At 35.9% G+C, this 17,630-nt stretch overlaps 1 protein-coding gene across 4 annotated transcripts in view; it reads left to right on the forward strand.

Moving 5' to 3' along the window:
* DACH1 (dachshund family transcription factor 1) overlaps positions 1 to 17,630 on the forward strand; it is a gene marked incomplete at its 5' end in the record, with an annotated part of 382,732 nt that overhangs the window by 330,627 nt on the left and 34,475 nt on the right. For all 4 annotated transcript variants that reach the window (XM_080613963.1, XM_080613964.1, XM_080613965.1 and 1 more), the window contains 3 exons: positions 7,694 to 7,841; positions 12,485 to 12,628; positions 13,084 to 13,152. In XM_080613963.1, the coding sequence (XP_080470089.1) occupies positions 7,694 to 7,841; positions 12,485 to 12,628; positions 13,084 to 13,152 (361 nt within the window). The remainder of the gene's footprint in view (positions 1 to 7,693; positions 7,842 to 12,484; positions 12,629 to 13,083; positions 13,153 to 17,630) is intronic.

The following is a 17,630-nucleotide window of genomic DNA, read 5'->3' on the forward strand; positions in this document are numbered from 1 at the left end:
ATACTGCTATTTAAGAATTAAGTATTGCTATATAAGCCTGATCTGAAAGAGTGTATTTATGATTGCTTTTTGTGGTTCTGAGACTTAGGGTCTTAAATACTGAAATCATAAGCCAAGGTAATTCTGCAGGAGTTAGCATTCTTCTAAAAGATCTGCAGTCTATAAAGAATGTATTTTCTTCTGAAGGAAAAAGTGCAGTTAGAAAGTATGTAATGTTTTAGCTGTGCATGCATGTACAGGAAAGTTCTTAGTCATTTTTTTGACAAATGTGTACACTCAGTGTCTCTAGACAGGAACCTAATGAGCAGAGCATTCAGCATCAACAGGTTAGCTAATCTTGTGATTGAATGTGAAAGTGCTGTGCTACTTCAGGATAAATGACCAGGATTAATTTGCCAAGAATGCATTCAGTTTTGTTTTACAGAAAATGTAAAGTGAAATTCACTCATTGCTTCCCTCACCCCCCCCCCCAAAAAAAACAAAAACAAAAACAAAAAGCCAACAAACAAAAAAAGAACCACCAAAAAACAGCCAAACAACAAAAAAAGATGAAAAGCCAACAACCTAACAACCTAATCTTAGCCAGAGTGCGGAGCTAAAATAAAAGGCAGTGAAGAAACCCGAGACTTCATTATGCCTCATTGGGCTTTTTTACTTACTATTCCTTACCTTGGGATTCCACATCATGACAAATTATCTGTCAGGGTAAAGAAGTGGGACGTAAGTCCTTTTGGGTTTTTGAACTGTAATCTCCACATTTCAGTATATGGTTTCCACAGCCTTTTGTGTATCATCAAGGCATTTTTCTCCCACATATTTAGTCTCTGTCAGGACAGCATTAGAAAACCACTTCTTAACAACAACAACAACAACAAAAAATTCCCATCTGTGTAGAAAAAGGTAAGTATCTTCTTTAAAACAGTAGACACTATTACAATAACCTGTGCACAATATTGTCAATTTCTGTAATCTATGCCATTTAAAATTATTTCTGTATTTAGCATTTGTTGCCAGGAGAAGGGGCTACCCCAGGCCCACAGATGAGTGACATACTGTGATACTGGCACTTCCAGAGCTGAAGTTTAGGGTTTTGACTACAAGTTTGAGCTTGTTAGTGGGATTTGTGGAAAGTGGAATTTCTGTACACTTGTGTGTGCTTGCAGTATAATTTTTGACTTTTCTAAGAAATGCATAAGCACTACCTGAAACCCGTGATGCATTCAGTACTTGAGTCAGAAGAACTCTTTTTACTGGGTAAATTCTTCTTTTGCTCTCTTACGGTCCAGATGAATTTTGTATCCCTTTCAGTACAGAGTTACGGATTCAAAGGGTAGGAGGAGCAGTAAGATCCCTCACCATTCTCTTGTTGCACTGTGCTAGCAATTGAGCAGATGTAACTTTCCCAAAAAGATCATCTGGCCTGCAGTCCATTCCCTGTGTCCAGCACCAGGATGCTTTTGAAACAGAAAGTAGCACAAATGTAGCCAAAGGCTAGATGAGTGGCTTTGCTAAACTCTGTTCTTTCTTTCCCAGGGTGATGCATAATGAAAATACAGATGTGTCCTTTCAGAGAAAGGGTATATGTCTGCTTGAGAAATGCAAGTGTACATCTTTGTTAGGTCATGGGACTGGGGTGCATGCACAACTTGTTACAAATAGTGGTGGAGATTGCCTGTATTTTAGAGATATGATGGTCAGAAGAATGCACAGGCAAGCAGCATCTGGTTGCACCTGTGTACATGGTCGTGGTAGATATTTGTGCTATATGATATATATTATGGATTATGTGTATTATATAGCATATATATGATATATTATATATATTAATATATATATTATATATATAGATATTTGTGCCCACCTTCTGTATATTGAGTTGTGTGAGGTGCAGGATCCACATGATCTATGTAATATAGACCTTGGGTGCCTCTAGAAGAGGTTGTAGAAATTGTCCTGGTTTAAAAGCAAACAGAATTAGGGTACTGCATGGGCACGAATTCTTCTCTGATTTCGATCTTTTGTTAGGGTAAGCAGGATCCTAAATTTTCCCATGGGGACAATGCTTTGCGTATGCTAAAAGTCTTGCAAGCACTGAAAAGTTTAGGTGATTGAACTTGGTGCCTAACTCACATCCATGTTGGAAGTGTGAGTCATCCTTTAAAATTAGCCACTAAACACAAGCGACTCGGTGTCTTCCATCAATACTAAAATTAAATGGATAGCGCCTAATCACTAGTTCATAATTTTAGGCAAATGTTAGACAAGCCTATTTGCTGTCGCTGTCACCAGGCACTGCTTTTCTTTTTGTATATCTATTTCCTTTTGTAAATCATATATATTTTTTCTTCCTTCTCCATAAATACTTACTAAACCAAAAATACAATGTTTACTTATTTGCACATTTAAAGAGGAGATAATAACAATATACAGTACCCAGAACAACTTGTTTCTTGCTAGGGCCTGCTGAAATGCAAATAATAAACTGTAACAATATATAATTAAACAAATACACACATAAAATAAGGAAATGAGACTGGGGACATGTTTTCTTACTCAGATGTATATCTGCAAATCTAAAAGGAAAATAAATTTCCCTAGAGAGCTTAAATTAAGTGATGTATCTCTTCCTTTCCAATGTGTATTTGTTGATTTCTTCCAGATTAAATGCTGAAAGTCTATGTGCAGCTGCAGGGAGGACGAAGGGTGATGGGAGATGGGCCACAGCAAAATGCTGTGTGGGTGCTACTGAGAAGGCTAAAGCTGTTTCCATAGCCCTTGCATAAGTTCACCTTTTGAGTCATGGCCTGATTATGCCAAAGTATGTTACAGCCACAGCTTCTCATGGTACTGCAATATTCTTGATTAAAAGTAACGTTCTTTTAAGCTTTTGGAACCTGAATCTTTACAGTCTCCAAGCCGAATTTCCATTAATGTCTAAAGGACACCCTTACAGCTATGTTTTTCTATCAAGACTATTGTATTGACAGTCTTGTTGCTAAGTATTTTTAAAGAGATATATAAAGTGGTTGAAAGTATCCCATTGATATTAATAAAAGAAATGCATGATTACAAACTAAATGCCCTTATGAAAACAAGGCAAAGTCCTGGCTTTATTGCTGTGAGTATCCTGCACTAGTACCATCTATGACTAAATGCACAAGAGAAAAATATTGCAAGTACTGGATAAAGTAAAAATTTCAGGTTTCCTTCATGTTATCTTATTTATCTCCTGCTAAAATTCAAGAGAATTATTTATTTTTCACAAAAAGTATTAATGGAAAATGTCATTTATATTTGTGCAATATGCCTGTACCTGTGATGAAGATACTCATTCTGAGATATTACAGAAACGTCTTTCTCGAGTAATCTGTAGAGATAGTCAAGCTGTGTTCTCTTACCTTGCTTATGTTACTGAGTAGTCAGCTGCAAATAGCAAATACTCAGAAATTAACCTGTGAAGTTAGCTAAAATATATACATATTGATGTTTTTTGCAAGCCTTTCTTAGATAGTTTTAATGATGAGAACATGCAAATGATGTATCATTTCCTGACTAAAAGAGAAGCAATGTTACACAAAAGTGTTTTCACCATAAATAACTAATATTGCAAAAGAAAGCCCCTCATCTGCAAATCTCTGTAAGCTAGGAGGTTTAACTAGGAAAGCTTCACTGTGTGTCTACCTTGTTCTTCTAGTTTTCCTTCTTCACTTGCTGTGGGCAATTGCTGGAAACAGGGCATGATCTAGTTAGACTGTCAGACTAAATAGTAAGGCCATTTTGGTGTCATATCTAATTGTGTAGCTAACTAAATTATGTTAGATGGAACACACTGTAGGTGAAGCTAGAAAGCGCTTCTGTATACTTTTGCCTCCACCCCTTTCAACATGGGCAACACATTACTAATATTTTTTTAAAAATAATGATGGGGGATACTGGCCTTAAGGCTCATTTAAGGTTTGACACACCTGTAAGATCAGTTGACTGACCTAACATGATGGTGTTTTCAGGTACGTTGGCGAATTTGAAGGAACATCAACCCTACATAAACTTAACATTTTATTTGGGACATTTCTGAAGAATTTATCAGTGAAAAATATTAAAACAAGTGCATTAAAATAAACAAACCAAATCAGAATGATCTATAAATCTTCAGTGGAAGAATATTCATCTTTGACATTACATTGAAATAAAAATAATTTTTTAACAGTAGCACAGAGGGGAAGAATGGAGTGCCATTCTTTACTGTTAGGGTGGTGAGGCACTGGAATGGGTTGCCCAGGGAGGCTGTGAATGCTCCATCCCTGGTGGTGTTCAAGGCCAGGTTGGATGAGGCCTTGGGTGGCATGGTTTAGTGTGAGGTGTCCCTGCCCGTGGCAGGGGGTTTGGAACTAGATGATCTTAAGGTCCTTTCCAACCCTAACTATTCCATGATTCTGTGTTTAAAGCCTGGCTCCAGATAGAGCCATACTGTATTAAAAACAAATATGGAATGTGAGCATGCTCACTACAATTATCTTTATCCAGCCTCCATAACATCTGACCTTCCCTAAAGGGAAATACTTTCTTTTTGTTAATGTCCTGTGTTGCACTGCATTTCCTATTGTCATTGGCAGCATATTGATTTAATATCAGGTTAGAGGATTAGCCATAGCTAATACAAGTTGGACATACTGTATTTTGTATAATCTTTTACAGCTGATCCACTAGGAGGATTAACAGAATTTCATGCAACTCCGAAATTGCTATTCCTGTTCCAAGGGGCACTGATGATTTTTAGATGTTGTACTTCTTATGGTTTTCTGACCCCCTTCTGTACTGCATACAGGGACATATTGAATGTTTCCAGTATTTTTGCATTAGAGCTGTCATTGGCAGCAACAACACTTTTGATATGCATCAGTTTGGCTCTAGTGCAGATTTTTTTTCACACTGGATGCGTACTGATGTGCACTGATTTAACTTCTAAAAATGAAACTTAATTTTGTGTAGCTTATAAGTAGTCCCTGGTGGGTCTTGGCTTCAAAAAGCTAATATTTTTCAGACATAATCAGCAGCAATAGGTAATGTATTGCCATTAGCTATGTTAGCAAGTATAAAAAAAGTAAAGGTTTGGGGAGGAAGTGTGATGTAGAAATTCAATACAAAATGTAATATGCTTTTAGCAGCTTCGTACTTGCAGCAATTCTTAATATAAAATTACACACATTAGTGTTACACTCTAGCGTTATTCTCCATGTTTATTCATAATGATTATTTCATATTTAAAGAACACCAAAATATTGTGTTTTGTCAGCCAAAGACAATAATAGTTTAATAGTAATTTATTTTAAACTGCTACTGATAATACAACCAATCAACACATTAAGTGGTGCCAACATTGGCATCTTGCTAAATAATCTCTAGACTTTGCACTGAGAGTACATCTTTCAAAGATAAGTCAACAAGAGCAATCAGAGCAGAAAATTAGAAATTGGTATCTTAGAATTAAAATACAGCTAAACTAAAGTTTTAATAGGGGTGATCTAAAAGGGCACTTGATGTAATGATGTCTTTCGTTTGTTACTAATTGTTTGTTCCTGATGAAGAAGAAACATGTACATGAATGTAGTTCAATTGAGTAAAGATGGCAGTTTCTTTAGCAGCTCGATTTTATTGTTAAACAAGATAGACTGTAAGAATTTGGGAGGAGGATGTTTGCAGCTTTAAATTTACTTGACAGTACACTTTTCATTAAAAAATACTTTCATGTAATTTCACTTGATCTTGTTTATTAATGATTTGGATGAATCATGTTCATGTAAGTGATGAGCTGGAGGAGATTAAAATACTCGAGAGTTTAAGTGTAAGCCAGAAGCAGGTATTGATAAACAACTCCTACTTCAATTTCTTATTATTTCAAGCGCATCCCGTATAGAAAACATAGTTTATGATGGTTGTAAATGTAGGAAATATGGCAAGGGAAGGGGACAGAATTCAGGTGGATATCAACTTTTTACAAAATACTTTGGAAAGGCTTTACAAATTTTTCGAATCGTATTTTACTTTGCATAGGTCTGTAGAGCTTTAGCTTTCTTTAGTAGTCGTCCAGGTTTAACATTCAACACAAAATACCATTAGTTTTTAGCTATTTTAGAATAGCATTTCGTTCTCTTAAAGAAAACTGCTAAAACTTTATTTGTAAGCACATTTGGCATGTTACCATTGTTAGATATTTTCAAATGTGGTTCTGTGTTTGTGTAGTGTATATAATTTTGGTGACCATCTGGGCCTTGCAGTCAGAAGGTGTGGAGTTCTTTCAGCTCATGTGGACTTTAATAGATTGAAGTGTAATAGAGCTGCAAAGCATTAAGCTCTGAATGAGCAACACTTGAGGCAACAACTCAGTTAAGGATGAGAAGTACTCAAAACAACAGGCTCTGAAAACAGACTTAAAAGAGGAGTTTGAAGGACATTTCAAAGCAGGCATTGACATTGGGAAGACTACTGGGATAAATGTGCAGCCTAACGTTCATGAAAAAGACTTTTTCCATTTCTCAGGTATCATCATGCTGGTTTCTTTTTCCATTCCTTTTTGGAACTATTTTAAACAATTTGAATGAAAAAACATGCAGGAGACTTGCCTAGGATACAGAAGAGTTAGGTTCATACTCATGGAGGTTCATATATGCATATCCATGCTTAATTATTTACTCCATTATGATAGCTTCAAGAGGATAGATTCAGGTATAGACCTAAGAGCCTGATGGACAGGCTTCTGGAAAATGGAAAAGAAGATCTTTCTTCATTCCACATTCATTTATTTTGATTCAGTTTTGCTTCTTCTTTTTCGTCCCCTATTTCAGGGTTCTAGTTACTTACTGGCTGCGCTGGGATCTTCCTGTTTCCTTGCAAAAAACAAGTAACTGTGAAGTTGAAATTCTCGAGAAGTTCCGAATATGCTGAATCAGTATTTTCTGATATAATAACAGAAAAATAAGTTACAGTTTATTTCAACCGTCCCAGGTCAAGAAATTGAGAGATGATTGTGTTTTGTTCTCTGCTGTGAGATAACAATTGTACAAGGTCAGGGAGCAGACTTTTTTAAAACAGAGGTATCTTCCTGCTTTGCGACTGTCCTCTGCTTAGCATCCCAATAACCCTATCTTCCTTGGAAACTCTATGAAAAAAATATTAAAATATTTGAAAAAAAAAGTAGTTAACAGCAATAAGGAGAAAAATGGCAACCCTTTAAAAGAAGCTTTCTCCCTTTAGTAATTTCCATTGGCTTGAGTTGTGCCAGAGATTGAATTTCGCATTTTATAGATGATGTGATTGTGAGCCTGCCAATTCTTTTTCAATGTGTCGAACAGCTTTTTGTTTTTGTCACAGGCAAGTGTCTGATGGAGGCATGTCTTCTTTATCTGTAAAAAAGAATAAACCTTTCTTGATAGCTTTTTCACATTAGATATATGCACAGTCAAAGGTGAGTTTATGTTTTCTGAGAAAACTTGACTCCCACCTTTTAAAGATTTATGCCCACCTGTTAAAATGAATTCCAGTAAAAAATTGTTGTTGATAATTGGGAGGCTTTGACCCAGTAACAGGATTATTTAATTTGTAAAATGTCACTAATGACTAATCAAGGAAAAATAACAGTTATTATGTCAGCTGTTCCAACATTCTTCAAACATTATCCAACTTAATCTTTGAACAGGGTCTACTAAAGGTTGCTATAGACAATGCCAGAGCTCAAGAAAAACAGGTCCAGCTGGAAAAGACAGAGCTGAAGATGGAGCTCTTCAGGGAACGAGAACTGAGGGAAACACTTGAAAAGCAGTTGGCTGTGGAGCAGAAGAACAGAGGTAACTTAATTAAGCAGACATAAACACCTTGTAATTTATTTCCTTAGGAAACCTAATCTTTTATCAAACACCTGTATTTGATCAAAACTTTTCCCCTTACCTCACATTATGTTCAGGCTGACTGCAATGCAGGACATTTTAAAACCTGCCTGATTCTGCGTAAGCTCTTTATGAGATTTGGAACAAGGAACTTTTTCTCAAAGTTTTACCTGAATGTTACTTATTACACCTGTAATACACAACATAATTATAAATGCCATAGGTGCTGTTATGGACTTTGGCAAGTTGCGATCATTATAAGAAATGCTAGCTACATAATGCAAAGACAATTTATGTCAAGTTTTAGGAACTCTTTTTTCTGTTCTTATGTGTTAGGATCATGTACTGCATATGTAGGCAAACTGTATGTAATAAATATAAAGATAGTAATAATTCATGACTTTTATAATGCATAGTTGATCAAACACATTTATAGAAGAAACTGTTAAGGTTCTTCGTAATAAGTCAGTGGTATTAGTAGCATATCAAATATTAACATCAGCCCACTGTCAACCATATACATGTTAAAGATTTTTAAATAATTCCATTGATTTAAAGGTAAGATGGTTTACAGTGATTTGCATTAACTATTTGCATTACGAGCATGTTCCCATCTTCATGTGTTTACTTTTCTGTATGTGTATGTCTTGCTCTTTAATGCTGTCTAATTACTTTCCCAGGGACAGTTAACCTCCGTAAACTTGTTGTTTAACACAGACTATGACAAATCAGATATTATTTTTTGCAGGACTAGAGTTATAACTCTCTTCTTGTCCAGTTTAATTATCTGGGAACCAGCTAAATAAGGAATCCTGAGAACACTTGAATTCCCAACCAATATCATTATATCTTTAACTAACATGCTAGCAGTAAGTACACAATATAATCCTGATTCATGCCTTGACCCATTAAAGGGTAGGATTTTGACATCAGTAATTACCATTTTTAAACTTTTGACTATACATTTTTAAAGACGGTTATTATTAACAATTACCACATATGTGCAGTGAATTATCCCTTTGTCCACAACTGGCCCATTTTTCTCAGTACAGTTGCACTTCTTACACTTCTAAAGTTTTGTAAAAGAGCTGTTAGGATGTGAATCCTTTTACCTCTGTGTCTCACAACAGCTCAAATATGTAATCCTTTCTAGAACTGAGCAATCACATGGACAATAGAAAAGGTTGGGGGAAGAGGGGGAGCATCTGACTTTACCTGAGTTACGCCAACTAAAAGTTAAGCACCTCATTCAAGTTAATATAAGTTTCCTTTCTGGTCAATAAAGAAAGAGATTCATATATCCTGTTTTCTGACAGGTAAGTGAGGTCAGTTACACTGTGAAGACTTCTTTCTCTTCCTTTTAGTTCCAGAGGGAATATAGTTGACTAGGATAGACTAGACACATACGTTTTGAGCAGTGTAAAATTAAATAAAATTAATTTTAAACAAAACTGTATGTCAGGAAAGAGCATGGGATAGTCCCATATTTTATTCAGGATACTGAAATAATTGACAGTGTTATTTTCAGCATGATGCATTATTTGCTTTTTTATATGTGTCCCTCTAACAGTAATATTGCACTGGTGAAAGAGTCAGACCAAAGAGGAATGGACTTGAACACTTAATGGTAGTATGCAGCAGAGCAAATATAATGACTATCTCTGCTATTGAATACTTCTGTACAAAGAAACCAAAATGATGGATTATTCTTTAAAAACAGATCCAAGTAGGAGAGAAAAAATAAGGCCAGACTGTAATTATTGTGAGAATTTATTCTTCCATTAAAGGTAGAAAAATACATAGGAGGCTTCACCTACTATCAGTTTTCCAGATAAGAAGTGTCATGTCTGAAAGTTTCACATGTCTTAATGAAAGCATGAGCAGGATTGCAGAAGTATGCCACATCTCTGATAAGAGATACCATGTGAAAAATTTGAAATACACTTAAAAGCTACAGCACAGAAACATGAGTCCTTGTGTCACATACAGGTCAAAACCCATTAGGTGAATGGGACCTTGAGCATTAGCAATATCTACCTTCTGCTCATCATGTTAACACAACTGAGTATCTTTTTCCTTAGTTGCTACATCTGAATATTTTTGCTTTTTTTTTTTTTTTTGCATTAACTGCTGCTACTGTATGTTCTACAGAGGTGCTTATTTACTGTACTGTTTCCTTCCTTCTTTGTAAGTATTCCAATTAGTGATTCCTAAGGCTGTAGGATGTGTCTCATCAACTGGTGAAAGTAGGATAATATCTCTTCTGTGAGCAGCTACACAGTAAGAGCTTGCTAATTCTGGCTCTGACTGCTGTAGTCACATCTACAATGTGTCAGCCATGATGACATTTTAATTCAGAACACAACATATGTTTCTTTCTTATTTATTGCAATCACTTTCAAAGTACTTATAATGAAAACATTAAAACCGTGCAATGATTCAAAATGTATTTAGTTTAGCCTGTGTATAGATACTAGCTGTTCTTTGATAGTGTAAGCTAATTAGCCAGTAAAGTAGTTGGTACTATACAAAATGAGAAAGAACCAAAATTCCAAAGTCTTGGATATAAATTATGTAGCTCTTCTGACTACAGGGTATGTGCTTATATTTATTTTGTGTCTGAACAGTTCTGTGTAACAACACAAAATATCCAAGATCTCCCCAGAAGTGGTTATTCTTAGCATATAAATTAAATAGTAATAACAATTAAACAAGTTTTGTTATTTGCATTTTGTGAAAAATACCACCATCCCAGACTACTGGAAATGGGGAGTATGAACTGATGGAAGTATATTTTCACCTTTTCCAGCTATCATTCCTAGGCGTGTATTAGAGTTCACTTTGGAATGAGATGAAGGGCTAGACAGATCTTGGCAGTCAAACCTAGTATCACCTTCTGTCTGGTTTTAGTAAGGATAGTTCCTTTAGTGTGTGTAAAGAACTCTTCAGTAGCTAGTTTAGTAGGCCATTTTTAAGTTAGTATCAAAATAACAGACTCTTCAGGAAAAGGTTTTCCAGGAAGATCTCATGAGAAATAATCTTCTTACATGCATGTCCCTGAAAACCACAAATGGGTTATGGAAGAAGGGTTGAGATGTGGTGGAGGAGACAATGATATGCTTTGTGACTTTACATGATTTATATACAGGCTCGCTTTGGCTTTTATCGAGTAGAAAAAATTGATTGCATTATCCTTTTCATGAGGTACACAACCTGTGATAATGTTCCTTCAGTTAGGGATCATGCAAGTTTTAATTTAGTGGTTGTAAGTCACTGGTAACATGGAAAAGAAAACTGATAAAGTTGCATCCTGATTTTGCAATGCCATCCTTTCCCTTGTACAATTTGAATTGAAGAGATACAAGGAAATAGTTTTTCTAAATTAGGGTCCTCTAATGCTTAATTTTAAAATACTCCTTCCTCTCTTAATATTTTGCCTCCCACCTGAAAAAGCAAAGTAAAATTTACTTGGCTGAGGGATCTTTGTTGTGGTTTAAGCCAGTCGGCAAGTCAGCCACACAGTTTCTACTCCCCCCGCCCGGGGGGATGGGGAGGAGAATCAAAAGAATGTAACTCCCACGGGCTGAGATAAGAACAGCCCAGTAGCTAAAACCACTAAACCACAAAACCACTACTGCTACCACCAATAATAATAATGATAAGGGAAATAACAAGGGAAGAGAATACGATACCACCCGCCGAAACGAGCCCAACCGAGCAAAGTCCTTGGTCAGGCTAAACATTTGAGCAGTAACTATAAACGTCAGTGTTATCAGTGCTGTTCCCAGGCCAAAAGTCAAAACCACAGCACTGCACCAGCTACTAAGAAGGAGAAAAATGACTGCTACTGCTGAACCCAGGACAGCACTGTAAAGGATTTGCTGTGAGTTCTTCAAGTTTAGTTGGCTGAAGGGACAGGAACCAACAGAGCAAGAAAGAGAAAAGGGAAAGACAAAGGGAAATGTGGGTAAGAAAAAGATACGGGAAGAGACTGAACACCAAGAAGTTGGATGGCTAGCAGGAAGCAGCAGGTTGGAGGGGAGTTAGAAAACTCAGTGCCTTTCAGTAAGGAATGAGGATCACAGCAAAGTGGGGGCTGAGCTCCTCCAGCAGTCTGGGCACCCAAGCAGCTGGATATCCCTCTTGTGGGAGAGAATCTGCAGGCAGGCAGGCAAGCAGGCAGACAGGGAAGAACTTCATTGCTATGTGGATACCATATGCTATGGGCAATAACAAAACGGTGCACTTAATCCTGAAAAAAATTACTCATCTTTAGAGACAGAGGCTTATCTACGTCAGATGATGCAAAAGTATATTTCACTGCTGGTGTTCTGATTTGGACATTCACAGGTTCTCTTCTGTTTGTAAACAAAATATATGCTATAACTGAATATCACTTACAGTTTTCAGTACTATGGTATGGAACAGTAGCTTTTAGATTATCCCAGTGTGATTCCAGCAAATTTCAAGTAATTGAGATTGTTGTAAATTCATCAGTTTATCTGAATTTTTGCATTTGTAGCATTTCTTGGGACTCTTAGTAGGTAATTTTGTAGCCAAGTTTCAGATCTAACTCTGAGGTCACTGAATTTCTTTTTTCCTAGCAATAATTCAGAAAAGGCTAAAGAAGGAAAAGAAAGCAAAGAGGAAACTGCAGGAAGCACTTGAATTCGAGACTAAACGACGGGAGCAAGCAGAGCAGACACTGAAACAGGCAGCTTCAACAGATAGTCTAAGGGTCCTAAATGGTAAGAAGCCTCAGTGTCATTAACTTTCAATTTAAGTGCCAAAAGAAGCTTGTTATGTTGAAAATTTATAACATGATGGGAGAGAAAAGAAAGAAAATCTCTTTTCTTTCTTTTAATTCCAGCGATGCCTCTCTCTTTATTGTTTTGTTACTTTATATAGTTTGTGCAAATAAACTCACTGGAGAGAATGTTCAAACTAGTACAATTTTATATTATTAGCTTGAGAAGTCATTTTTTTTTCTTCTTTTCTCCCCCCTTTATGCTTGAAAAATCTATTGCTCATTAATCTTCCTAGTCTAACAAAAAGTTGTCCTTGCCTCCAGTCATTGTTCAACATTAAAAAAACTGACAAATGTTGATTTGTCAGAATCAATTCAGAATTGGAGTAACAGGTTGTAAAAAGGCTATAAGAATCAAATGAAATATGTGCCAGTCTTACCTTTCTATGTTTCTAGACTCTCTGACCCCAGAGATAGAAGCTGACCGCAGCGGGGGCAGAACAGATGCTGAAAGGACAATACAAGGTAGGAATTTGCAAAAGGCTATAAATCTAGATCTTGCTATATGAGTTTTTCCTCAGCTTTAGACTGCTATTCAAGCATGTAGCCTACCATCTGGGCCACATCAAAACAAGTTCAAACAAGGTCAAGTTCATCTTGCTTGTTTATAAGAGCGAATACATTCTGTACTGATAGATTTTCTTTAAATTAATAGGTCATTTATGTTTATACAGAGCAATTAAAGAAGAATAATTAATTTGAAGCAATATTGGGTTGAATCTCAGACATGCTGAATGCAGGTTTTGCGTGTATGTGTAGTTAGATTTTTGAGGTAACAATATTTCTAAAGGTATATTTGAAACATTTTAAGCCTTTTAACTATACAAATGGTTGAACCTAATGGGTATCATTCAAGGCATGATGAGAATTTCATAGCTAATACTCAGTGACAGTTACTGAAAGGTGTGTTTCAATAAGCTACTCTGAACATTAACTATAAATAAACATTTTATTCCCTTCTAGGATTTTTCATTTACTATATCCCATTATTTACATTTTAATAAAACAAATCTGCTGAGTAAATTTATACATGAAATACTAAAGAGAGTGCTATTACTTCCCCTATGAATCTAAATGTATATATGTATTGCAAACACCAAGATATTAGCAAAGAACACATTTTTAAGATAGTATTTGTGTTATAATGTCTTCTCTAGTCAACAGGCTAAATCTACGTAGTGAATACTAAGCAGTAAAAATAGCATTTGTTTTAAATTGTAAATGAAGATGCATTTTTCAGAGACAAGCCTAAAATGATTAGCTCCAGTAATCACTCTCAATTGCCTTTATTTTGCATTTCGAAGTCAATCATCTTAACCATATCGTTTGACATCTTCTGTGTGTTATTTAATTGCATTTTCTAGCTCCTTAGGAGTTGTTACTGGTGTGCCACAAGGAGGCTGTAACAACAGACTAAAAAGTCAACAAGCTTTTAATGTATTGATCATATAAACAAATACAAAAGAGGCAATAAGTTCTGATGAAAGACAAACACAAATTAAAACAAAAATATTTAGATTTAAAACAAATTATGTCTCCAAAGTCAATAACTGAGTTGGAATATGCCAGATTAAATGTTGCCTGGGAAGTGGGTACATGTTACTAGGTTTGCTATTCCAGAAACCTGCTTTCCCTCCCATAAAATGTATGCTTTATGCAAAGCACCATTTGACGTAATTCATTTAGTAAAGAATTCAGTCATTATGTCATTTTGTTATAATCCAGTCACTGTTATTTTCTTTGGTGCAAAGACAGACTTCTAATTTCCTGTGAGGCCGTTCTGTTACACTAGTTACTGCAATACCTGAGCTCTTTGCTAACATTAATTACTTTACCTTCAGAGCATGCCTGCAAGGAAGTAAAGTTTGGAGTGTGCCAATTTGCAAGCTGGGAAATAGAGTCACAGACACATTAAGATGATAAACTACTTAATTTCCAAGTATTGAGGACCTAATTTTTCAGGAGACTTTGCATTTTTTGGCAAATGTATTCAGTGTATTCAAATCACTGTTCCTGCTGATTTCAGGTTCACTTATGGACTGAGATACCAAGCTGGATATTTATAATATGAGCAACACATAATTACTGGCTGTTTTGGAAGTATGTTTTCTAATGGACTTATACCAAACTACATAGGCACAGCACTTCAGCTTTTAAACTATGACTATCCATTCTTTTCCAGCTATCCTGTGCCTTCTTATGCTCATTTCATATGTTTCCATTTCTACAACAAATGAAATCAAGGACTTTACAGGCAACACTCTCAGTAATGATGACCGTTTTCTTCATTCATCTGTCTAAAGTGTTGCAGGTTAAAAACCCCAGAATCTATAGATTATTTAACTGAAGCCTGGACCATGATAGATTCGGATCATGATATTGGATCATTTTGCAAAGGCAACCTTAATTCTGACGTTTCCTGTCTCTACTTTGCAGTCTTAACATAAAATTAAAGCAGGCTGTTTATAAAGAAAAACAAAAAAAGAAGCAAGAAATAGACTTGTAATTTCTTATAGTTTAAAATACTCAGCTTAGTTGTCATGCAACAGTTCAAACTTTTAGACCTACCACAATATGTAACCCTACAACCCAGATGTAACTATAGGAGCTTATTGTCTGTGTGGATCAGCTGTTACAGGGTGACAGGTTTCAGAAGGAATTCAAGAAATAGTCAGTAGGGGATGAGTAATGCTACATGTCAGGACTCTTTATGTTCAGTTCCAATATTGGAAGACCCCCTTTCACCATAAGCTCCCTTTTCTCTGCGTCACCCTTAGCACATATCCCCATGTCTCTGTCGCAGTTCCTCCTAGCTTCTTCCTCCTCACTCCATTTCCAGCTTTTGTCAATGGCTAATCTCACTTTTTCTTTGCTGTACGTTACACACTTTTTTCACTAACTTCACATTCTTCCAGCGTTCTCTTCTGAACTTAAGTTTCATGCCACCCTGACCTCTTGCCCAGTCATTTCAAGAGCTGCATTGACATTCACCATTACCAGCCTTTCGTGTTTGGTGCCACATCTCCGTCTGTATTCCCTGCTTTCCCCTACCTTCCTATCAAGTTCCCTGCTGCGTTTAATACACATTCTGTTTCATCTTCTGCATCCGCCTGGATATCAGGGAGCAAGCACTGAAGAGCACTTTGTTCTTATTTCAGTATTTAGCATAGCAATGGTTTGCAGGAGAAAGAGAAAGCAGGTTAAAAACTGCTTCATTCCCGCAGCACTGGGATAAAGCATGCTCAGTACAGATGGGCTCCTTGGAGAATTTAGTTGCAAAATTCTGTAAAAGCTTTCCAATGAGTGAATCTGGGATTTTTCTGACACTTCTTTTAATTTTTATCAGGGCAACAAAGACCGTATCTTTCCGATTTTGCAAGATTTCAATTATGTCCTTACAATTTATCTGTGACTGATACATTATAATGCATACTCTAGTATGCATTATAGAAACATTATTATATAGAATATACAATATAGTCCATAATAAAGAATACAATACTATCTCATGTTTCAGGTTCTGAGAAAAAAATACAAGGGAAATACTTATGTGTTTCTCATTCCTCTCACAAACATATCTCTGTATCAGTATCAAAGCCTGTCAGGGGTAACAGTCTTTTTATCCGCAATCATAATTTTTTTTTTAACTTCCTGTATTAAGCATGCTATGCAGTTCTGTAACTAAGCAAACAAAGGTAGAAAAGCTGTTGTGTTCTGTGGGCAAGTGAAATAATTGAAATACCAAGTGCAATGTCAGCACTTAGGAAAATATGCAACGAAATCATAATTAAAAATGAAAATTTATCTACTATTTTTTATGAATAAGAGGATACTTCTCAACTCGCAGTTATATTTAATGTTGGTATTTTTAGTTATCGCTTCTGTGAGTAAGGAATAGGACTAATTTAAGTGTAAAACATAATTGCATTTGTCAATAAAGGGGGTATGTTGTGTTCTATTTTTCATCATGTAGCACTCATTCAGATTTACTTTTAGTTCATGGAAAGTCTTTGTAAGGTGGGAGTGATAATAAAAAGAAATTTGAGTATCAGACTATAAAAAGAAGCTGTACAGGATATTTTAGGGTAGGGTTGGGTTGGTTTTTTTTTAAATACTGGGTAGATAACAGTTTTCTGGAATATCCATAAAATACTAAATAGTTAAATAACCCAGTTATGGGTCTCAGATATATTTGGATATTTTTTAACTATACAAACAGATAAAAAAGTTACTAGGAGCTGGTGTAGACACTGGTTTTAAATGTTTTCTTTCTTGCTTCTGTTTAAAATAACAATAAAGCAGATTATCCTCTTCTCCATACATATTGTAGGTTCACTAGATGCCTATGCCTAGCTCCCAATCCGGTTTCCCAAGACCCCCTCATCCCACACAAAAAGGTACCATACAAAGATAATGTTTGACTTTTATATACTGTTTTGTTACCGGACCTCTTACTAAGCACTAGAACAATAACATTTACTGCTGCTCTTACTTTCTTATTTCCATTGGCATTTTCTTCTCCATCTGCTTACTTACTCCATATTTTACTTACTTACTCTGTATTTTACTTACTTACTCCATACTTATTTACTCCATATTTGCCTGCCTGTGTTAATAATTTTTTGCTATAAATCCCACATTCCAAATTTTCTGTCCCCCAGTAGTTTACCTCCCAACTCCTGTACACTTATCTTCATTACATTTAATCACTACCTTTATGCATTATCTAAACCTCTAAAAATGTTCTTCTGAACTGTCTTCTTGTACTTCTGCACTGTCCTCCCCATTGACGATTCTTTTCATATGGTCCTGTGGTGTCCCTATCATGTCTTCCTTTTCCCAAATTGTTCACAAATTGTTTTGTACTTTTCTCCCAAAGCTATCCTGTTAGGAACAGGAAGCTTAACCAATTTTTTTTCTCTCTCGGGCTGCTATTTTTTATT

Source organism: Psittacula echo (genome assembly GCF_963264785.1).
Source record: "Psittacula echo genome assembly, chromosome: 3".
Taxonomy (NCBI): Eukaryota; Metazoa; Chordata; class Aves; order Psittaciformes; family Psittacidae; genus Psittacula; species Psittacula echo.